Raw genomic sequence first — 23,663 nt, 5'->3', positions numbered from 1 at the left:
GTCCATCTTCATTTCAGTGGTAAGCCTCACCTTTTTACTTATTTCACCAACTGCACTAACATTCTTGGAACCAGTGTTGATTTCTCGCACAAGAAAATCCGCAAAGAAAATGTGTCTGTCTAGCAGGAAAACAAAGAAACTGCGTCATCGTCATAAATCGTCGTATTTTAAGCATGTCATCCGACGTAGAAACAAATGTCTTATCACGTTTTACCTCAAAGTCAAAAAGATCGTGTGTCGCAGCAATCGTATGTCGAGGTACCACTGTATTCATTGTTTCCCATAAAACCGATATTTTTTTGTGAAAAATTTGCGGATGAATTTAAACAAAATCGCACATAAGAAAATGCATGATTATTTTACGCTTGCACACATTTCTTTCTACAAAAGCAAAATTTTACATTTGCAAAATTTGTGTCAGGATTCACCTAACCGTTCAGAATAATGGGATGTGGGTATTCATTTCAATGTGTAATGAGCTAGCATTAGCGAAATTAGAAAGAAGGCCATTTTTTTTCCCGCAAGTCGACTCGCCAGCAACTGTCGACACGGCGCCACCAGTCGTCTCGATAACCCCGACTCGCCCGTCTGACCTAATACGATCGTAACGTTTGGATAGAAACTTGACAGGATTTTTTTAGGTACATCTAAGGGAGACCGCCGCCGTGACGTGACTGCCGCTTTTTCCCAGAACGGCCAGCTAGCCGCGGTGGCGTCTAATTGAAGCAGTTAGATTGAATTAGCCTAGCGTGGTGTGTTGTAGCGGCGGGTAAACACACTTTGACTCAAGGGCCCGATTATTTGTTTGGGGATGTAGAGTGGAGAGTAAGCACCCTAAATAGTCGGGAAGCGGCGTCTGTTGAAAAGTCGACGCCACGACACAAACAATTACGCCGGGAATTCATAACATGGCCAAGATGGCTGCTCAGGGCCTTTTTAGGTCGTTTCCCGTGGCGATATGGCAAAAAGGGGGGCGTGAGTGTACGTTGGAGTGGGGGGAAACTTCTGCACTCACCCTTTTCAGCACCTCTACGAACTGATATCAAATCCAAAAATATCATCAAGAGAAGTTTGGTTTCGAGAACAAAAAAGTGACGCAACGGGATGTAGGATAAAAGATTTCAAGGAGTGATTCGGGGAATGATGGTGAAATTGTTTTGGGGGTGGAGGCTTATATTTCATGTCTGCGTAGTCCATGTCTTAATCAACAGTGTCAGGTTTGCTTTCTGGACACCGCATGGACTTCTTCAGGCTGACAGCGACGGGGAAGAAGCAAGGCAGCGGCAGCCTTCGCCAAAATATGGAAAATTCTTTCATGTCAACATTCAGATGACTAAGAGTGCTGTAAAAGCAGATAACTACGAATTTGGTGATATCAAATGATCTTTTTTTTTTCAACCAAAAATTTTCAGTAAGCACATTCGTCAGTCGCAAAATGTTGACATGCGTTGTTTTCATGTGAAGAAAAGGCTCGCAGGGAGAGCAAAGGAAATTTTTGTTGTGATTTGTCATTGTGACAAACCAAAGGCACACAGCAACACATTTGCTGTTTATATTTGCAGTTCAATTTCAGTTATTGCAGTTCCTCCAAATATTTTGATTGTACAATCCCAATTATATATACATGTTTTCTAGTTTTTGAATTACATGTTTTCATGCTAAATATATGGCAAGGCTCCTCAAAAATAGCACGTTTTAAACCAAAAAAATCTAAAATTCTGTTTTGGAGTTGGATTCATGAAAAACATTGATGTTTCGAAATTTTTAATTTTTGTTTATGGCAATTATAATGAATGTCTACTTGCTGATTTTATCTACATGAGGTTGGTCCTTATGCCCTGTAACTAAAGTACTATTTTCTTCTCCTATATCTTAAAAAAAAGAATAACTTTTGGGCGGTTTGAGATTTTTGGGAGGAAAAAAAAAAAAAAAAAAAAAATCACAAAACTTGTATATTGAATCTTTTTGTTTAACAGCAACATGTTACGACTAGGAAATATGCTAATGCGAGTATCTGATTAACAGACGAACTGCATGCCAGTAATGAATTCTGCTAACCTTTTTTCCTGGCATGACAAATAAAACATATGAACACCCGGAGCTACAAAGGTTTCGCCAACTTAATTTAGAGGTCATTATAAGTAAATTATGTCTATAAAAAGAAAAGCACAATATGAAACAATCTTTGATTTAAAAAATGACTTGATTTTGCTAACTTTAACCCCCCCCCAAATTGATTTTCTTCAAGAAGGAATAATATGGACCAACTCCCTCAATGCAGTCACCCTGTTGAATTAACAGTGCATGAAAGTGTAAGCAGCACTAAGGGGTTCAACTAACTACAGCTTGTTAGTCACGCGCATCAGCACTTTAAAGGACGCTTTTTATCTCAACGTTCAGAAAGCTTTGTTTTGCTCTTTAACTATAGTGAGCGCGTAAACCTCCCTAAGGTCCTCAAAAAGCAACCCCAGATATAAAAATGGAAGCACAGTTCCTTACAAACTCACCCTAAAGTCTTGACAGATGATTATTTAAAAGAAAAGGCAGCAAAGTGCCGATGCATAAACACAGTAAGGAGAGAGTGAGCAGCTTTTATGGAATATAGAAAAAGACATGGAAGAAGAAAAAAACAGCCGAGGTGATTTATGATTGTATTTAGATATGCAGCCCTTAATGGTTTGAAAATAGCACGAAGGTCGCGCAATGGTTTTTCTTTTGGGATGCCATCAAGATAGGACTGCGGCCAGGAAGAATAAGAGGAGGAGGAGGTGCAACAACTTAATCCCAAAAAATAATTACCCTGGAAAAGCAACTAAGTCAATGGCCGCCATTGACAGCAATTAACGTCCTGTTCATTTGAACTGGGAGAGGAGGACAGGACTAAATGTCCATATCAATGTAAAGTCTTTAATTTTTAAAGTATGGTAAGTGGAGAGTACTTACATAGCGCATTTATCTACATTGTTACAAAAAGCCCTTTACATTAGCACACATTTACCCTTTCACGCACACATTCACACATCAAAGGTGCTGCTCCCATGCAAGGCGCTGTCAAACCATTAGGGGCAAATTAGGGTTCAGTGCCTTGCCCAAGGGCACTTCGAGAGTGGGCAGTCGTAGCTGGGAATCGAACAGCTTTGGTCCCAGGACAACTTGAGCTACCAACTGTTCCATGGTAACCATATAAAAATGGCGGAAAACACTCAGGTGACTTGAAGTTCTGTTTTGAGACCCCCAATTTGGCCAGATTTCAAAATTGTCCTATTTGCATGTGTTATACATCATTGAAAAGCCTAAAATCTCAATTTTCTGGGGGAAGAAACATTTTGAACAGGAGTGCATTTTAAAAAAAACCCTCTAAACCCAAACTCGAGGTGAGAGCATGAGAGTGCATAATCAAAGACAACATGATTTTAACGAGATATTATCGCATACTTACCTTGTTTTGATCCAAAAACTCAGTGTAGCACGTATCACCGAGTGTCAAGACACAACTGTGAATGGTCACAGCCGGACTTTTTGGAGATTTTATGGGTGAAACACGGTAATATAACAAGGGTCGCAATGCAGAAATCGCAGACAGCAAGGAGTGGTCCAGATTTTTCAAATATTTACCCCTTTAAACATTTTTTTTTTCATTTTTCTTGATTTGGATCCATTATTTATCATCTAAAATATCTGGGACAATGCGACAGTTACAAAAAAAAAAAAAAAATCCAGCGATAGTTATGAGGTAGATAGGTAGATACACATATATATATATATTTTATTTTTTTCATTGTGACGTAATTTGTTTAAAAGTTTAAAATATGCGAGTGAATAATTTTATAAAGTGTTTTTTAAAAACTAAATATTAGACATCAATTAATAATTCGAAGCTAAAAATGATAGACATTTCGAATAATTAATATAATTACTTCTTTTCATGGCTGAGTTGAAACAAAAGCGGTTGCACGGTGTCTGTAAAAGGGGGTCACCAGGGTAAAACGGACAAATTTAAAAGAGTTTGGGGGCTTAATGCGTCATGAAACTGCCATGGCAGCATGTAGACATATTTCTATTAAACACAACAGTTCTTTTGGCTTAAAATACAGCAGTTTATTCTAAAGTGGAGTGCAAGAGCAGAAACTGCTTTTTCAGCTTTGTGTTTTCCACCATATATAATATACATAATGTATAATATATAATATAAATAATCATTCACTATCAGCCAGTTTAAACAGATTGGACCCTATCCCTGCCAATGGTTGTGGATGCTGAAAGGATCATTCAATCCTCAAACTGCATCATGTTAAAGCAAATTCATCTTATTTTTTGATCCAGTTAAATGCACAAGTACTTAAGCATACTATTTAAGTATGGATTGATTTCAAACATTTATTGAAGTACATTTTTATTGATTTTTTTTTCAAGTGTTGTTTTTGTTGGACATACACATATTAGTATATTTGGGCATTGTTAAAACTGGACTGTACCTCATTATTAATTAACAAACTGGCCTGTCATGTCAGCCCTGATGATGGTATTTGTTTTTTGTTTTTTTTAAATAAACCTATGTTGGTATATTATATGTAAATTATAAAATTTTTAATATGTACGTATGTTGGGAATTTTGTTTTAAATCTTCAATGTATTTCTATCATCCAAACAAACAGTGATGACGTCGAGCGGCGAGCTCAACAGTGCGTCAAAATTGGAAGGAAAAACAACCCCTCCCACTCTATACAACGCTCCATTCCATTGGCTACCTCCGGGACACACACTTATAAACCTGGGGGGCTCGCACCTTCACCCGGGTCAAATGTTTCCGACCAACCGGTAGGACATCAACGTGTGCGCGAAGCAAAGCAGAGATTTTGGGGAATTTAAAAAAAAAAAATTGGGAATCTTTTTGTGTATTAAAAAAAAGCCAACATGTTGGATAAACACCTGAGTGGCGAATGACTTACGGAGGTCAAGAAGTGAGACGTCAACCGAGAGCAGCAGCAGCAGAGGCCGGGCCAGGATGAACCTGATCGGGGGCTACCAGCACCACCACCACCATCATCACCACCACCTCATGCACGAACCCTTCCCGTTCGTGCAGCGCTGCCACCAGGATGCGCCCTACTTCCAGAGTTGGGTGCTCAACCACGGCGAGGTGCCTCCAGACTTCCAGATCCAGACGCCCTACCCGGCCGGCACGGATCTCACGCCGGCCGCCTCCGTCGCCGCCGCCTCGCAGCACGATCACGGCCGCCTGGAGGGTCTGCAATCGGGCATGACCAAGCGTCGGACGGCGGGGCCCAAAAAGGAGCGCCGACGGACAGAGAGCATCAACACGGCGTTCGCCGAACTTCGGGAGTGCATCCCTAACGTGCCCGCTGATACGAAACTGTCGAAAATCAAGACGTTACGCCTGGCAACCAGTTACATCGCGTACCTGATGGACGTGCTGGCCAAAGACGCCGGAGACACGGAAGGCTTCAAGGCCGAAATTAAGAAATTTGAAAACCGGGATCTGAAACGGAAAAGGGACATGGTAAGTGCATGTGGACGTTTACACGGCCCGCTCCCAAGGAAATTATTGTCAATCATCAACTTTAATCACAGGTTTTCTTTAATTCTCTTATTGTATAACAAAGCTCTGATATGTAAAAACATACAGATTGTTAAATAGGGATGCAAAATGAAAGCTTAATTTTACTTAATAATTTTCTAGAAATAAGTTATTTCAACCGTTTTGATAAGATGTAAACTCTTATTTTTAATATCATCTAAATTAATAGTTTGTTTTTATATTTGCAGGGGATCGCAGCCTCTATTTTTCTAATAAGAGCTTTGTGTTTCAAAATAATTTCAAATTCTAAAATATAGGGGACATTTTTCAGTGCATTTTAAATGCAGCGAGGTAAATATTACATGTACGCTGTATTTTAAAATATTGTAAGCATGCTCTTTAAATTGGGTATTTTTAATGAGTAATAAATAAGCATAAATAAGTTTGTTAGCCTACTGATTTTGTTTGGTTTTTAAAGTTTGAACATCGACACACACTTATAGCTTGCAAATAATAGAGCTTCGCTTTTTACATATGTCAAGTCATCAGATTTTGAAAACCAATCTTTATTCTAATAAGTTGGAAGTTTTTATTGTAATTATTTTTGCCAGATAGGTGTAAATGGCAGTGTCTCTTTAAAATGTCACTTTAAAATTAAAGACTAAATTTGAAAAATTGATCTGAAAAAAGAAAATGGCAATTGTAAATTTGGACGTTTGAATTCCCCACTTCATTGGAAATGAGACCAAGTAAATTTCATTTACTGTTCAATAGAGTCGTTTTAACTGAGGTTTTCATACATCGGCAGATTTCTAATGGGACTCTATAAATGTCATTGAAATCTGGGATCTGAAGGCAAAACAGGGATGGTAAATTTGGACGTTTACATGCTCCACGTTTAAGGAAACAGTAGTGAATATATTCAACTCGATACTATGTAAATGGCAAGGTTTGATTGGAATTTTGGTTAACGTTGGCTAATTTTATCTGTCTGGAACTTACAAATTGTTGCCACGTTTAAGCATTTGGATCTGTAGAGAGAGAAATGTATGAGAAATGTATAGCTGGCATGGTCCCCCATGATTAAAAAAATAATAATTTAACGGTCGTCGAAAACTCAAATTCGAAACCTGACATAAAAAATTTAAATAAAATAAAAATTAAATTAAAATAAAAAAGAAGGTGCCCAGTTTGACAGTTTACATCCACCGCAGTTTGATTATCGAGTATGGACGGAGTTAAATGTCTCTCAATAGTGGCATATTTTTTACATTTTAATTAAATTGAATAAGTCTCCTATCCTCAAATAGCATTAAAAAAATATGCGCAAAAATGTGCAGAAATAAATGTGACGTTTTCTCAGGACCTTTTAAATAGATGTTTGAACTTATAGCAACCATGAATGGAGGTCTGATATTAAAATGAGTCAAAATAAGGAAGCGGAGCATAGACATTTACATGTTCCACTTCTTTAAAAATAATTGACAATACATGTACATAATCGATACATGTTATATTTTTAGCAGAGATTTACTTTCAAATCACAAGATTTTAAATGTAAGCGTGGTGTTAATACAACTTGGACATTACTTTCGGTTAAAAAACCAACAACTCCACTTGAAACATGTTCTTTTTTTTAATCTAGTCCAATTTGGAAATTAATGTTAGTATTACCATGTCATATAGTATTTCGTTTTATTCTCAAAAACGTGCAAAATAAAGCAAATCAAAGCAATCAATGACATTGTAAACATGTGTTTTTGTTGGTATATCTCTATAGACTCTTTAAATGATGATTAAAAAAAACTGTTTTATACTGTATGTTAAAATATAGGCAATGAAGATAATGTGTTTATTTTAATCTGTTATGATAAATATGAGTATAGGCCTAGAATGGATTTTCAAATTTTTTGAATAAAGGATGATTCAAATGTTTTATTTTATCTTATTTTATTACAACTATTGATCAGATAAACTCAATCAATTTATTTGAAAGCCATGTGCAGATATAAACAAATGATTTTCCAAACATTTTGACCATTGGATATTTCCTGTGTGTTTGTGCTTTATGTCGTCACTAATTACGATTTTTGTGGTTGTCTTCCTCTGAACCAGAACGAAGGTCCACCACAGGACTCGTTCGGCACCGAGAAGAAGGTGAAGGGTCGGACCGGGTGGCCGCAGCAGGTTTGGGCTTTGGAGCTCAACCAATGACACCGTACGTTCCCAATAAAAGAGCGTAAAAACCACTTGTGCGAACGTACGTGAACGCATTAATCGCCTGAGCAAAAAGGACCGTTATCCGTCTGTACTGCTTTGTTTGTTTGATAAAAAAAGGGAATGACTTATCCCTCAGTCTTGTTGTAATGCAAACATCCCATGGAATAAGTTTAAGTTATGGTTAAAACAAAAAAAAAAGTAAATTATTCTTTTTCTTTTATCACAAGTTTTGTAATTGCATCACGTGTACTGTCTTTTTCGCAACTTTATTTTGGGATTTAGATTAATCTGTACGTTATTTTTGTGGGGCACATCTTCTTTCATGGTATATTATTGGTCATTTTTTTGTGAATTCTGTGTTCATTACACATATTCAAGTTGCTCAGTTATGTTAAAAGAATCGAACGGTAAATATCAAAGGACAGTGTTCGTGCTATTTTCATAGGAGTGTGAAACCATACTCAGGCAAAAATACATAATTGTATTGTTTTTTTTCTTTTGGCTGTTATTGTATTTGTTGTATAATAAGAACGCCAATCTACCTCAACGTGCTTACTGTCCGCTTGAATCGACTGACCCACGAGAATGTTGTTCACGTTAAACAGCCGCTTGCCACTCCCAAATGACAAGGAAAACCACCATTTCAACTGTTTATGTGTATTAATTGTGCGAAATGTGGATTTATGGGAATGTACGTTAGACGTGAAGTTATATAATAAATTGATATTTTATGGGGTCTGTCATTTGGTGACGTGTTTTGGTTTTGTTCAACAATCTAATGACGGGGTCATTAGAAAAGAAATCTATATTTTGGAGTGCTTGGTTTGTTTTTGGAATTTCAGAAGGACTACGACTCGAGATTTATTTAGATATACTGTATATCGCGCATTATGGTTTGGGAATTTGGAAAGTCATATGAATTTTAACAAGCAACATTGTAATTTTGCAAGAACGTGCTTGGGCGTCCTGTTCAATATATTTGAGGTAAAAAGGCCAAAACGTGCACTGCTGGTATCATATATATCAAATGTTTTAAATAATGTCTAATTGTAACACTTTAAAACAAGGGTGTAGGTTTGCATAGGGACGGTAGGGACGTAACACTACCGCCTTTTCAGGATGCTCAAATTGTCCCCACCAACTTTTAAGGAACCTTATTTGCATTTCATAATGAGTTCAGTAATTTTGATAATCTTCCCATATGTTGTAAAGACAGAATTGACCCTACTGCTGTTAAGTGAATTATTTTTCATTATGTTCAGACTTACATTTACCCATTTTCAATTGTAGCTTTTGTAACACAATTGTAACACAACACTAATTTTCTTACTGAAAGTCCGACGTGCATCAGAGTCAAGGGTGTAGGTTTGGGCTCAACATTGGTAGGGACAATATAAAGGCATAACATGCATGTACACTTTTTGCTGGGGACGGACATTATTACGACCAAACAGAATGGGTGAACGGGTGTCAGGGCTTAATTTTTCCACGAATATGAACCTAGTTAGATTGATAGTTGATAGGCTAACTGATCATTGCAAAAATAAATCTGTATTGAGTTATACCATTGCTTCTCAATTATTTTCTGTTACGCCCTCATAGGAAGACACTATGCGCTGGTCCTCATGAGAAACGCAGTCTTCAACAAACTACCGCTTTTGTCCACCAGCGTCTCAAAAATTGACCAAAACTGAAGAGTTACCAAGTGCTGCTTTAAGACCACATAAACAAAATAAAAATAAAAATTGGGTAGAAGGGGGTAAACCTCAGTTCATTACATTTCTCAGTTTAATTAACGTTGACAGCAGAAAACACATACAAAAGTGGAGGACACTTCTCTTTTAGCAAATTCACACAGTTTAATCTTATGCAAACTCTGATGCAGGTTGTAGCAAAATTTCAGTAGCAAAATTAGTGGTGTGTTCCCCACCTCCATAACATTGACATCTTTTACATTACTTACAGTGGCTGCTGCTGGCTGAAAAAAACAACAACCTTCTAATATCCCTCCTCTTTGAAGGGGGCGGAGGAGGCGGCATGTTGGCGACATGTTGTCAATACAGATTTATGTTGCATTGATCATTTGGCCTATCAATTTACTAGGTTCATATTCGTGAGCAATGTAGCCCTGACCCCCGTTCACCCAATCTGTTTGGTCTTATTAATGTCCCGTCCCCAGCAAAAAGTGTACATGCAGGTTATGCTGTTATGTCGCCCCTACCAATGTTGAGACCAAACCTACGCCCTTGCTTTAAAATCAGTGAAGACAAACTACACTCACAGGCCACTTTATTAGGTTCACCATGCTAGTAACGGGTTGGACCCCCTTTTGCCTTCAGAACTGCCTCAATTCTTTGTGGCATAGATTCAACAAGGTGCTCAGAGAGTTTGGTCCATATTGACATGATGGCATCACACAGTTGGTGCAGATTTGTCGGCTGCACATCCATGATGCGAATCTCCCGTTCCACCATATCCCAAAGATGCTCTATTGGATTGAGATCTGGTGACTGTGGAGGCCATTTGAGTACAGTAAACTCATTGTCATGTTCAAGACACCAGTCTGAGATGATTCCAGCTTTATGACATGGCGCATTATCCTGCTGAAAGTAGCCATCAGAGGTTGGGTACATTGTGGTCATAAAGGGATGGACATGGTCAGCAACAATACTCAGGTAGGCTGTGGCTTTCCAATGATGCTCAATTGGTACCAAGGGGCCCAAAGAGTGCCAAGAAAATATTCCCCACACCATTACACCACCACCACCAGCCTGAACCGTTGATACAAGGCAGGATGGATCCATGCTTTCATGTTTTTGATGCCAAATTCTGACCCTACCATCCGAATGTCACAGCAGAAATCGAGACTCATCAGACCAGGCAACGTTTTTCCAATCTTCTATTGTCCAATTTCGATGAGCTTGTGCAAATTGTAGCCTGTTTCCTGTTCTCAGCTGAAAGGAGTGGCACCCTTGGAATGGTCTTCTGCTGCTGTAGCCCATCTGCCTCAAAGTTCGACGTACTGTGCGTTCAGAGATGCTCTTCTGCCTACTTTGGTTGTAACGGGTGGTTATTTGAGTCACTGTTGCCTTTCTATCAGCTTAAACCAGTCTGGCCATTCTCCTCTGACCTCTGGCATCAACAAGGCATTTCCGCCCACAGAACTGCCGCTCAATGGATATTTTATCTTTTTCGGACCATTCTCTGTAAACCCCTAGAGATGGTTGTGCGTGAAAATCCCAGTAGATAAGCAGTTTCTGAAATACTCAGACCAGCCCTTCTGGCACCAACAACCATGCCACGTTCAAAGTCACTCAAATCACCTTTCTTCCCCATACTGATGCTCGGTTTGAACTGCAGGAGATTGTCTTAAACCACGTCTACGTGCCTAAATGCACTGAGTTGCTGCCATGTGATTGGCTGATTAGAAATTAAGTGTTAACGAGCAGTTGGACAAGTGTACCTAATAAAGTGGCCGGTGAGTGTAGATTCAGTCATAGATTGAGCATTCAGTTACATCAAAATAGTCAAAAAACGTGTTTGGAAGGCTATTTAAAAATAAATAAATAAAAATAATGGAAAGTGATTGCTTAACAATGCTGTCACCTAGTGGTGTTGGATAGGTACTGTTGACGTTTCCCCTAAATCTCACATTTTGAAGCAAAATGAAGTAAAACTACTTCAGTACATCCAAATGAAGGAACAAAAAGTGTTTGGTTAGCTATCGTTTTGTCCAGTTATTGCATAATAATAAAAGAAATAGTAATAAAGCAAGGGAAGTTCATTTCAACACAAAAAGGGACAAAGTACAAATATTCACTTACTCCCACATACAAGCCTGTACATTTATTAGAAGGAGCAATAAGAAGCCTTATTTAAATACAAGTTAAATTTCTAATACAATAGTTATATGCTGATGTTGTCACTTAAGTGTGAAGAAAGACATTCCATGAAAGGACAAGATGAGACAATCCCTCGGACTGTGTGTGAAGAAAAACTGATGTTATTTTAAACGTGAAGCTAACAGAAAAATAGAAAGTGGCAAAAACAACACCCCCCCCCAAAAAAAACAACAACAAATAAGTGTGTACAAGGACCCACGCGGTGAAAAGCATACAATTAGAAGATTTAGCGTTTAGAACGGTAAAGAGCAAGCCAATCAAAACCCTTGACTAGCCCAGAATTTTACCAAGCATGTAGCATCATCAACCCCTGCAGACAGAATATCATCACAGGTGTATTCGACCCTCTGGTTTAACGTTGGTTTCTCAAGGAAAGTGGGAGAAAGGATCAACTGACCTATAATCCAAAAAGTGACAAAAGAAATATAAAAAAGAAAGATGGCTTTAGTCATTATTCATTTTATTCCTTACTATTCCAATCACTACTGTAGTATTGCATTTAGCTACTGTGCTTAATACTTTTGACACGTAACATAACAAGAGGGTTTGAAACCGGGCTGAGGGCTTTTAGCGTCTCAGTGCTAACAATTTACAAATACATTACATATCTCAGGAGCGGGCGTGAACACATGCAAGATGTCAGCAGTCCTGTCCAGGGTCCCTTCGTTTGTTAAAATTTGTGATAGTAGCTTTCCAGACAAAGTAAAAGTGGTACGTCAGTTGGTGGGGAAGTGAGTCGTTTTCAGTCAGAATTTCTAAAATACAGTTAGCACAGGATCAAGGCGAATCCTGGTGCTAGAGTAGCAAAAAGTTCAGGAAAAGTGAATGATGATCTGTGGCTGCCGGTGGGAGGGGGAAAAAAAAGTCCTTGCAAAAGTGTCAACTTTTTGGTTGTTTTTTGATGTCTCGTTATGCTTGTTGTTTGAGGTTTTTTTTTTGTTTTTTTTTTAGTCCAGGGGTTTGCTGCTGCTGTCGGCTTTCTGGTCCAAGCGGCTTTTGCTGCTCTTCACCATGTAAATAAAGTAGGTCAGCGTTTCCTTCTCGTTCACCGGAATGTTCCTGAAATGACGACTCACCGTCTGCGGATGCACAGGCAATCAGTCAGATTAACACTCTCTTAATTGTTAGTTGACATTGAGGTGCAACAATCGTCAAAATTGACCGTTTTTAGCATCTATTCTTAACTCTAAACATTGTCCTGTGTCATGTGTTCTGTTCAGAGCTAAAACGAGTTCTAGAATAATTCGAGTGACTCGATTTTAAAAATCGATAGAGGAATTTTCTCCGCCTCAAAGAATCGTTTAATTTTGCCAGCTCCAAGCATGACGTTTTGCCCCGACTACATTTAATGCGGCACAAAGCGCTAACATCACGTGCATACAGGAAAAAGACAAAACCTAAAAAACGGAAACTTAAAAGAAAACCTAAAACGGATCCATTTGATTTCAACCATGTATTAATACGACAAAGAAGCTGACGAAATCCAAGGGAAAGGCACCAGGAAAAAGCAGAAAATGTCAAAAATGTGAGCATTTCAAGCTGGAGACCAAGACGAACGCTGTTTCATGTATTCACTGTAAGACAGCGCTAGCATAACACTACCCCCGCCAGGCCCTGGCTACCCGCGGCCCCGCAACCGATGTCCGCCTCCGAAACCTGGGACGGGCGCCACCGCGTGAACCGCCCGCCTAGCCCTCGCTCCACCGAAGGCACCCAGTTTACTCCAAGAGCGGAGGAGTGATACTCGGCAGAAAGCGCTAATAAATAAGATTTAACGTTACTGTACCTTGCTAACGTAATGTTAGACCTGCGGAGAGCTATGTTTCTATTAATTATGAATACTGTCGATGCTTGGCTAACGTGTCTTTCGTACAGGCTTTATTTACACTGTAAAAACAGCACTGTAGAGTGATGAGGGTGTAAGATAAAAACATAATGAAGCTAACTGCCAATTTTAGCTCAGTAGTCATTGATGGATAAAACACCAAGTAGCACTGGTGCCAAATGTGCTCTAATACAGCAGGTATCATACATTTATTTTGAAGACTACAAAAACTCAACATCCTATCAGGTCTTACAATTTAGACTTAAAAACTTAACTAGAACTTAAAAATAGCTTTACACAAATGGAAATTCAATTGAAAAACGTGGGGATAAACACCTAACTTTTAAGTGATGTGTGTCATAAAGCATAATGACATATTTAGGAAAGAAATTAGGATTTAAAAAAAAAAAAAGATCTCAAGTTTTTTGAGGGAAAGCAGGCAGTGAATTTGTTATTTTTTTTCTAGGCATATCTGAGATGCAATTGTTGGCTGTTTTCAACAATGTACATCTTAAATTAAACCATTGACTGTCCAAAAATGGTTCAATATTAGGGGAAATCTCGTTTTCTCATGTATGTTTACAGTGTATCACAAAAGTGAGTACACCCCTCACATTTCTGCAGATATTTAACTATATCTTTTCATGGGACAACACTGACAAAATGACACTCTAACACAATGAAAAGTAGTCTCTGTGCAGCTTATATAACAGAGTTAATTCATTTTCCCCTCAAAATAACTCAAAATATAGCCATTAATATCTAAACCCCTGGCAACAAAAGTGAGTACACCCCTTAGAAACTACATCCCTAAATGTCCAAATTGAGTACTGCTTGTCATTTCCCCTCCAAAATGTCATGTGACTCGTAACAGGAGTGCTGTCAGCATTGCTGCAGAGATTGAAGAGGTGGGGGGTCAACCTGTTAGTGCTCAGACCACACGCCGTACTCTACATCAAATTGACTGTCACCCCAGGAAGAAGCCTCTTCTGAAGACTGTACACAAGAAAGCCCACAAACAGTTTGCTGAAGACATGTCAACAAAGCACATGGATTACTGGAACCATGTCCTATGGTCTGATGAGACAAAGATTAATTTGTTTGGTTCCGATGGTCTCAAGCATGTGTGGTGGCGACCAGGAGAGGAGTACAAAGATAAGTGTGTCATGCGTACAGTCAAGCACAGTGGTGGGAATGACCCCTCATCTCTTCAATCTCTGCAGCAATGCTGACAGCACTCCTGCAACGAGTCACATGACATTTGGGAGGGAAAATGACAAGCAGTACTCAATTTGGACATTTTGGGATGTACGTAGTTCCCATGCGGTGTACTCACTTTTGTTGCCAGGGGGTTGGATATTAATGGCTATATTTTGAGTTATTTTGAGGGGAAAATAAATTAACTCTATTATATAAGCTGCACACAGACTACTTGTCATTGTGTCAAAGTTTCATTTTGTCAGTATTGTCCCATGAAAAGATATACTTAAATATCAGCAGAAATGCGAGGGGTATCCTCACTTTTGTCATACGCTGTATAAATGCTGTTTACCTAAAAAAATGTTTCATCTGATTACTCGATTATTCGATGGAATTTTCAGTAGAATACTCGATTACTAAAATATTCGACAGCTGCTGCCTTAGTCAAGTCGTTCTCCATGAAAGTAGACATCTTGACATACTTCTGTCCTAGTTAAAGAAAATTCCCTGGTTGACAATCTATACTGGCAGTGTGAAAGCAGCCAATCTTTGCCTATCATTGACTATAAACTTTATTAACATTGGATCAGGAACGACTTATTTCCTTCTGTTCTGAATAAATCACTCCAATGGATGTTGATTTAGCTTATTGGCTGTTTGTAGGCTGAGATTTTAAGGCTCTGCCTTAGAGGCGTTTCTGACATTTGCTCGACAGCACCTTAGCTTGGTGGACAAAGTCTAGCTTTTTTTTTCCTTTTCAAAGAAAAGGTAAACAAACAATCAACGTGGCTAAACGCTACGGCGGCCACTGACACAGCTGCGGGTGCTTGTTGGCTGTCGACCGACGCTGTATTAATGACGTGCGGGTCTCGTAAAAACCATGTCCCGAGGCCCCCCGAGTCGGCGCGTCTGGGGAAACATTCAACTTGCGGCCGGTGCCATTCATCCACCATACCAATCTGACGCTAACCCCTCCCTACCGTGAGTCGGAACGCATACAGGAGGTTTTCATAAGGCGTCTGCGTAAAAGCCACCTGTCGATGTGGCAAATTACTCTAACAATCTTTCAGTCAGCAATTACGACTGAGTGGGTGCCGTGACACTGCGTACGTCAAAGTGAAACGCCACTAGTTGACAGTGGTGTCGCGCCAATAATGAGGGCAACATGGTTAAGGTTAGAGTCTGGCTGAAAATCTAATTTCATGTAATAGTACGCATTAGCAATGTGATTTAGCCTCTGCTGCTACAAAACTGTGTTAATGATATCGAGGATATGGAATAAAAGCTCCAACGGTGATCCAGGTACTATCATCCCCTTTGCCTAACGAGTCAATCGAATCAAAATGGTGGGATCACAATACTTTGTATCCCAAAGGGTTATCGATATGCTCCCACCAAGAATTGATATATCATTTTAAAAAGGTCTAGCACCGTCAATGGCACTCAAACACGACCACTTTCCGGTTATGGGGGCATTTAAAGGTCAATTCCTCTTCATTTTAGGGCATTTACAGCTCATTACCTATTCATTGTGATTCACTTCCTATTCCTTTGGAGACATTCCTGGGTCACCCAAAATCAAATGGAAGTGACTAGGGCTGCAGCTATCGAATATTTTAGTAATCGAGTAATCGACTGAAAATTCTATCGATTAATCGAGTAATCGGATAAAACAAATATATTTTTAGGTGAAGAGCAATTATAGATATACATGAGAAAACAAGACATTTTATCATTTTCAGTCAATCAATGTCTTTATTTTTGATGTATATTGTTGAAAACAGCCAACAATTGCATCTCAGATGTAACTAGAATTAAAAAAAAAAAAAGACTAATTCACTGCTTTCACTCAAAAAACCTTTAGATCTTATTTAAAAAAAAAAAAAAAAAAAATATATATATATATATATATATACACACCTAAAAATGCCTTTATGCTTGATAACACACATCACTTAAAAGTTAGGATTTTTCCCCGCGTTTTTCAATTGAATTTCTATTTGTGTCAAGCCATTTTTAAGTTCTAGTTAAGTTTTAAGTTAGTCTAAACTGTAAGTCCTGATAGGATTTTGAGTTTTTGCACTGTTCAAAATAAATGTATGATACAGGCTGTATTGGAGCACATTAGGGACTAGTGCTACTTGGTGTTTTATCCAGCAATGACTACTGAGCTAAAATTGATAGTTAGCATTATTGAGTTTTTATTTGACACCCTCATCACTCCACAACGCTATGTTATGTTAAAGCCTGTATGTAAGATGAAACCTAGCCCTCCGCAGGGCTAACGTAAGATGAGCTAGTAGTGACAGTAACGTTAATCTTACATATTAGCGCTTAGCGCTCTTTATTAGCGCTTAGCGCTCTACTGCTTTAAGAAGGCTGCTGTTTGCTAACGAGGCCCAGACGCGGCCTAGTCTGTCATTGCGCATCTAGTTCAACATACATGTGATCTCTATGAGACTCATCAGACGCTAGCTGCAACTAACGTAGCATGTGCGGGCTAGTATTTAGCAACGTCGGCGTTGTCATTGTCGTCGGTTGTCGGCTGCAGTAAGTTTTTTTTTTTTTTTTTTTGCTTCTTCCTCTACGCACGTGACATTAGCGCGTTGTCCCGCATTAAAAGTAGTCCGAGCAAAACGTGATGCTTAGAGCTGTCAAAATAAACGATTACTCGAGGTGAATAAAACTACTCGGATCAGTTTTTAAACTCGAGTTACTCGAGTTGCTCGAGTATTCGTTTCAGCTCTAGAAGTGACCCAGAAATGCACAAAAATCAATAGAAATTGATGGAAAAATCAACAGGAAACGATATGAATTTCCCCCAAGTAAACTCATTGGTTGCCATAGACGGCCATAAATGTCCGATTCATTTGAAATGGGAGGAATGGCAGCAATCACTCGCTGCCACCCTCCCAGTTCAATTGGATTGGAAGTATACCTATAGACTTCACCATCAGTTGACAAGACAGCTCCTACGGACATTGCACCACGCCAGGCAGAGCGTCGAGCAGCTTTCACTGCTATAAACTCAAACACACGCTGTGCTCAAACGCCGAATTTAGGTGGAAATGGACGACGGTTTTACTGCATACAAGCAGGCAGGTGTGTCTCAAGAGTGATTTGGTCACGGATTCAAGGTAATTAGGGTTACGGTTTAGCAATCAGTAATAGGGTAGTAATTTAGACATTTCTGCGTCTGTACAGAAAAAACTCAAATTTTGCTTTTCTTGAGTAAAATTAAGATGATTTTGCATGCTTTCCTCAAGTATTAAGTTTCTGATTTGAAAATTCAGTGATTTATTAGCTGTTGAAAACTTGCACTGAATTAAAACAAAAATAAACAAAAAAAACTAATAAACAGAAAGACAAGCTTCTGCTGTGAATTGAAATTCGTTTATCACTAGTAGACGTCCAATCCATTTGAACTGGGAAGGTGGCAGCAATGAACATCGTTCATTCGCTGCCATCCCTCCCACTTCAAACGGATTGAACGTCTATGGCCGTCAGTAGCAGCCAATGCCAGGCAATTAGGTAATTTTGGGCCATTTAAGGTCATTTACCAGCTGATTTTCAGTTACTTCCTGTTGATTTTGGGGTATTTTATGGGTAACTTACTGTTCATTTTGTGTTACAGAACAGGAAGTGACCTGGGAATCACCCAAATGAATAGGCAGTGACTCAAACACAACAGGAAATGCCCTAAAATGAACAGCAAGTGACCTATAAATGCCCTGAAAATCTGACAGAATGACTGAATGCTTTGGCTTTGAATGAACGTTCCCATTCTAAATGGATTGAGTATCGAGCACTGTCAAGGCAGCCTTAAAGTTAACCAAGACACTGTTATGGTGGAAGATTTTGTTAGCAACTTGTTGGTTCCTTTTTTTAATTTAATTTAATTTTTTTAAGACATTGACACCTTTTTAAAATGATATCTCGATTTTTGCAGGAGCATATTGATAACCTTTTGGGATACAAAGTATCACGATATATCACCGTTTCGACATTTTGTCACACTCCTATTACAGACAAAACAATGTTAATAAAGTTATATTTTATTTCAAGTTGATTATATTACTTTTTTCCTTTAATATAAAGAAAGGGCAATGTTATGCAGAGGTGTGCTTATAATAATAATTTTAGAGACAAATGGTACTATTTAAAGTGGCGGCAGAGAGTTGGGAGGGACACAAAACTTTTACGTCTTCATGGGGGGGGGGTGTAACAGAAAATAATTAAGAAGCACTAATCTAGCGGAAAATTTGAGAATTTTATAGCCATTTTAAGTTTTGTTATACATATATAAAAATAATAATTGGGATTTCATGAAGGAACGACTTTGAATTTCTTTTATGTTGGTGCTCATGGAGACTCATATATGACTAAGGGAGGTGCCAGTTTTGGTTTTAGGTCGCTGGCAGCCTTGTTTTTGAAAATATATGAAGTTTTTGAAAATAGGCCCCCTACGGATCGGCCTCGAGCCCCGTGTCCCGTCAACTGACAGTGAAGTCTATGGTATTTTAGTGATTGACTAATTTCAATTTACAGCTGTTTATTAGTTGTATTGTCGAGTATAGTTGTAGAGTATCATAGAATGATTTCCTGACCCATGTATTGATAATTGTTGTATCGTCTTATTGTGATATAATCACTATCATGAGCCTTGTATCGCAAATCGTATCATATCGTGAGCTACCCAGAGGTTCCCCACACCTACTAACGAGTAGAACAATTTTGGCAGAGCAGCAGGACAACTGAATGTTACATGTGAGGCAAAACTGTGCTCATTTCAGGGATAAAAATCAGCACAGTTTGGACTCCAACCCTAGTAAGGTGAAGCAAATTCAATACTGCCAACTATTATTTAAAACAGATCACGCATACATATTTGTAGTTGCGCAATGGCATTTCATTGAATTAGCGGAAGTGAAATGTGAAGTCACCTCGGCCAGCTGGGCTTTGTTGAGGCCGGGCCTGGTCTGCAGTTTGTAGTGTCGCTTGTAGCGTCGCAATGTGTTCACCTGCAACTGGAACAGGTCCACCTAGAAAGACACAATAAGTCAGTCTACCATCTCTTGAGTGGCTATGTTGTACTTGGAACACTTTCCAACAAATAAGAAACGGGAAGAGGCAAAAGAGTGAAACGGTAATGATCTAATGGCACATTATCAGTCTTTTCTGAGTGCAAAAGTATAAATTCTACTGCCTAACCAACAATTTTAACATTCCAAACCTTACCGGGAGAAACTTAATTGTGGTGGTTTGTGTGGTAAAAGCGTCATAATGGAAACTTTACCTCTGGCACCTCCACATCATGATCCGGGGACTCGCCGCCATCATCACTTGTCTTCCTCTTTCTCTTGTTGCGCACGCTCTGAATGAAATTCTTGTGGAAGTCGCAGATGTACAAATGGCGCACCTGCAAAAAAATAGTTGGGCATAATCTATTGAAGTGCAGTAACACAACTCTCTTGACTAATACGCACAGTTAGCCCACTCTATAATCTGCAGTGTATCAGTTGCACGACTGAAAAATAAATGAAACATCCCCACGTGCATGTGTCATCCACACTATAGAATTAAACGAGCTGGCTAGTGAAGACCGCCCACCGGAATGTTCCTTTTACCGTGTCCTCCCACGACCTTGATGATGTTGCAAGCATGCCATTTCTCTGTCACAGCCTGCAACATGTGATGGCACACGTGTTCTTAAAAGTTACTGGGTCTGGAAAGCATCGCACGTGGAGTTCCAATGTTTTGTTCCAAAGCCAATCTCTGTCCATGCGGAAACACAGGCTATGTTTAAACAATGTCAATGGATCCATTTTCAGCTCATGACAAACTTGTGTAAACAACTGCTCCTATTTTTTTTTGTCCAGTACAAATATCACTAAATCAGTAGTTTTTATCTGTTCCCATTTTTAAAAAAGGCAATATTTAATTTCTCGCCAGCTCTCCCAGTTAAAACGGATTGGAAGGATATCACAGTCAAAGGCAACAAATTGTTGGCTGTTCCCTGTTAAGACCAACATAAGGTTGTAAGTTTTTGTTTGAGCTAAAATGATTGTTTATGCATTCGTAATTTAGCTTACATGTATATTTAGCAGTTTTTTTTGAGGGGATATGTGTTTGAACGCTTTGCTAAGAGCGTTGTAAAGAAAACATTAGCATTTTATAGCATTTAAGCTAGCAGACTTTTGCTTTACAAGTTAGCCAATTGTTCTTTTGTTGTACATGGATCCTCATTTATTGATGTTTTTATATCGTTCGAGGCTAAACTCAGGTAATTTGATTTGATTTTTAAATGCCTTTATTGCTCTTGTGAAATGAAAGTGCAATTCTGCATAGTTTGAAAAATACCCGGGAATTTTATTTTGTATTCTCGTTTAATGCTCTTTTGAAAGTGCAATCTTAGATAGCCTTTGTTTGTTTTTACATGTCCTAAAATTTAATCTGCAACACATTAATTTTTCCTAATCCGATTACTCGATTATTTGAACTAATTGATTAATCGATTACTTTCGATAGCTGCAGCCCTAAATGATTCAGATTTTGTCAGTAATACCTCTAGAACCCATGACATACCTTTTGAAGGGCAAACAACAGACTTTTGGGGACTTGCGGACACCTTTTATGAGTTATGTCAAGAAGATCTGATCAAACTGTGGACTGTGATTTGGTGTTTATGGGGGATAAGGGGGGGGGGGTGAAGTTGGAGTTTAATAATGGTCGAGGAACAATTTTTTTTTTTTTTTATTCCTGGTGTGGTCTCTTTATGGTATTGTTTTGATGGTGTGGATTATTAGTTTGAAAATAAAAAAAAAATGTAGGGGGAAGCTTTCAAATCTTTTGAATATCTATGCTGATGTTGATTGAAAAACGATTTTGTTTTAAGAATAGTGAAAATCGGTTTCAACTTCACTTGATGAGTAAAATTTGGCAGGACTTTGACATTAAATGTGCTTAATTTACCATGGTGGGGGGAAAGCCCTTCAGTTTCATAAAGTAGTGAAGTTTAGTCATCTGAACCAAACCACGCCAAGTACAGTTGTGATGGGGGGTAGTGGTGGTCTTGCTCATTGTTCCAATAGTTTTGAAATAATTACTTCAGAATATTAATTAGTGGCCAGTGTTACTTTGTACGAATACATATTTTAAAGTGCAGCTAACGATGTTAGCACAGTTGTTTAAACTCACTTGTTTTTCGAAACGAACAACAAATAAAATCTAACGAAGTGCGACTGACCCAAAAAAATAAGTAAATAAAAATAAATAAATAAATAAGTAGCCAAACTGCATTAAAATGACGAGGTTTGGGCACCCCATTTTCGCTTAGCATTAGCTGTCAATCAACCGGCTAACATGTAGTTTTCTCCTGTCGGCGAGACCCAACATGTGGGAAAAGTACCCATTGTGGTTCTTTAATGTCACTCACGCTCTTGTCGATGTCCAGCTTGAGCTTCTTCTGCGAAATGCTCTTCTGAATCCGCTTGCTGAAGGAGGCGTTGCCGGCGGAGCGGCCGCAGCGCTCGCCGTCCTCGATCAGGCAGCAACTCTGGCCGTAGAGGGGCGGCGCGGGCGGCCCATCGTGGCTGTCCTCTTCGGTACTGAAGCCATTCATCCTGGAGGCAACTACTCCGTTGGGGATTCGGTGAAATACTGTGGGGGGGAAACACCCGACACCACCAAATCCCCTATCAAAAGTACTCGTCCGATGAGTAATTGAGCTCGGGTTGGTTTTGCCGAATGTGGCGTTTCAAAGCCAAATTCCTCCGTGGTGACTTGAAATCATGCTCCCGTCTCTCAGCGAACCGCGGCCGGCTAACGTGTGCTAGCCCTGACTAGTTGGCGCAATCGCAAGGTAAACTGGATATTCTCAAACAGCTCACGTTGCACGTATGACAGCAATCCCACACGACACTGGGGTTGGTAAAGCTAAAACTTGACGAGCAAAAAGACTTTGTTTTAGGTTAAAAACAAATGCGGGGTTTAAATCGAGACAATCGCATCCTACAATGGACGTGCTGTAGTGTCAGGAACGGAAGTTTCCCTCCCTTGTCACGATTGGTCATTTTTTTAATAAAGGCGGGTTAGTGGCAAAATGAAGTTATATGATTGGCTATGAGGAACGCCGGTCATGGCCTGGCACCTCCCTATACATTACTCCGGTGTTTTCCACACAGCTTGTAAAGATGTCGTTGTTGTTAGCTCAAGTTGAATATTAAAACTACCCATTTGGCAAAGTAAGAGCTAGTTGACCCATTAGAACCGCAAAGAATGCTCAGTAAATCGCTTGACTCGCCTAGTCAAATAATTATGAATGAAATTCAAGAATTGCTTAACCGTTAAACAACCTGTTAACGCGAGGTTAACCCTCCTACGCTCGTCATTGTGATTAGATTATCTGAATCTATCAACGATTCTAACTTATTCTAACTTAATTTATGAAAGCTTTTCTTCCAGAATTCGGTGCATTCATTTATATCACGTATTCTAACATCACTGTGTCAGATGCACTGCATGCTTTCTGTTCTGTTTTGTTGCATCACTGTTATGCGATTTCATCGTTGACCTTTAGGGGGCAACAGAGTCTGCTAAATGGAAAACGGGATTGTAATCTTCGGCTGACAAAACATCAAAAAACAAAACGATTCTAAAACACTTAGCAGCATTTGCGAACTTGACTTTATGTACACAATTTAAAAATCTAAACACGATAATAGTGAATTTATATATTGTGTTTGAATGCTGACTCTTCGTCAATTATAAAAATATTTCTTGTGCAAACCCGTCTTAATTAGAACACTTAATGATTCCATTTCGCTTATTATCATACTGTAATAGTATTTGACTACAAATTCTCCCTCAGATGATGTAGTGGGTTCAGGCTGAGGACACCATTAAAAAAGCGCAGCAGAAAGCAAATTAGATTATTACGAAGATGAGGCCAATAAATGTTCTAATGGGGCGTTAAGAT

At 39.0% G+C, this 23,663-nt stretch overlaps 2 protein-coding genes across 3 annotated transcripts; one reads left to right on the top strand and one right to left on the bottom strand.

The window, feature by feature from the left end:
• Positions 1 to 4,797: 4,797 nt before the first annotated feature.
• Positions 4,798 to 18,850, top strand: LOC130906962 (heart- and neural crest derivatives-expressed protein 1-like). Of its 2 annotated transcripts, XM_057821731.1 has the most exons (3): positions 4,798 to 5,521; positions 7,655 to 7,757; positions 18,321 to 18,850. In XM_057821731.1, exons 1-2 carry the CDS (start codon positions 5,006 to 5,008, stop codon positions 7,751 to 7,753), a joined length of 615 nt encoding a protein of 204 aa, XP_057677714.1. In that variant the 5' UTR covers positions 4,798 to 5,005; the 3' UTR covers positions 7,754 to 7,757; positions 18,321 to 18,850. The 2 variants fall into 2 exon arrangements, with proteins under 2 accessions (XP_057677714.1, XP_057677713.1); XM_057821730.1 differs by lacking the exon at positions 18,321 to 18,850 and having other exon boundaries at positions 7,655 to 8,495.
• On the bottom strand, positions 9,750 to 22,731 carry sap30l (sap30-like). Its single transcript, XM_057821732.1, has 4 exons — positions 22,122 to 22,731; positions 19,983 to 20,105; positions 19,630 to 19,728; positions 9,750 to 12,740 (listed from the first exon to the last, which is right to left on the bottom strand). The coding sequence occupies exons 1-4, from the start codon at positions 22,305 to 22,307 to the stop codon at positions 12,609 to 12,611; spliced, it is 540 nt and encodes a 179-aa protein (XP_057677715.1). The 5' UTR covers positions 22,308 to 22,731; the 3' UTR covers positions 9,750 to 12,608.
• Positions 22,732 to 23,663: the final 932 nt, after the last annotated feature.

Source organism: Corythoichthys intestinalis, chromosome 18 (genome assembly GCF_030265065.1).
Source record: "Corythoichthys intestinalis isolate RoL2023-P3 chromosome 18, ASM3026506v1, whole genome shotgun sequence".
Classification (NCBI taxonomy): domain Eukaryota; kingdom Metazoa; phylum Chordata; class Actinopteri; order Syngnathiformes; family Syngnathidae; genus Corythoichthys; species Corythoichthys intestinalis.
This window is presented reverse-complemented; position numbering and strand designations above follow the sequence as displayed.

Coding starts and splice junctions, on each gene's coding strand:
- sap30l (XM_057821732.1), bottom strand. CDS start 22,307: ATGAATGGCTTCAGTACCGAAGAGGACAGCCACGATGGGCCGCCCGCG. Junction 19,729..19,982: donor ATGATGTGGAGGTGCCAGAG/GTAAAGTTTCCA, acceptor GTGTCTTTCTAG/GTGGACCTGTTCCAGTTGCA. Junction 12,741..19,629: donor ACAAAGCCCAGCTGGCCGAG/GTGACTTCACAT, acceptor GTGCATCCGCAG/ACGGTGAGTCGTCATTTCAG.
- LOC130906962 (XM_057821731.1), top strand. CDS start 5,006: ATGAACCTGATCGGGGGCTACCAGCACCACCACCACCATCATCACCAC. Junction 5,522..7,654: donor TGAAACGGAAAAGGGACATG/GTAAGTGCATGT, acceptor CCTCTGAACCAG/AACGAAGGTCCACCACAGGA.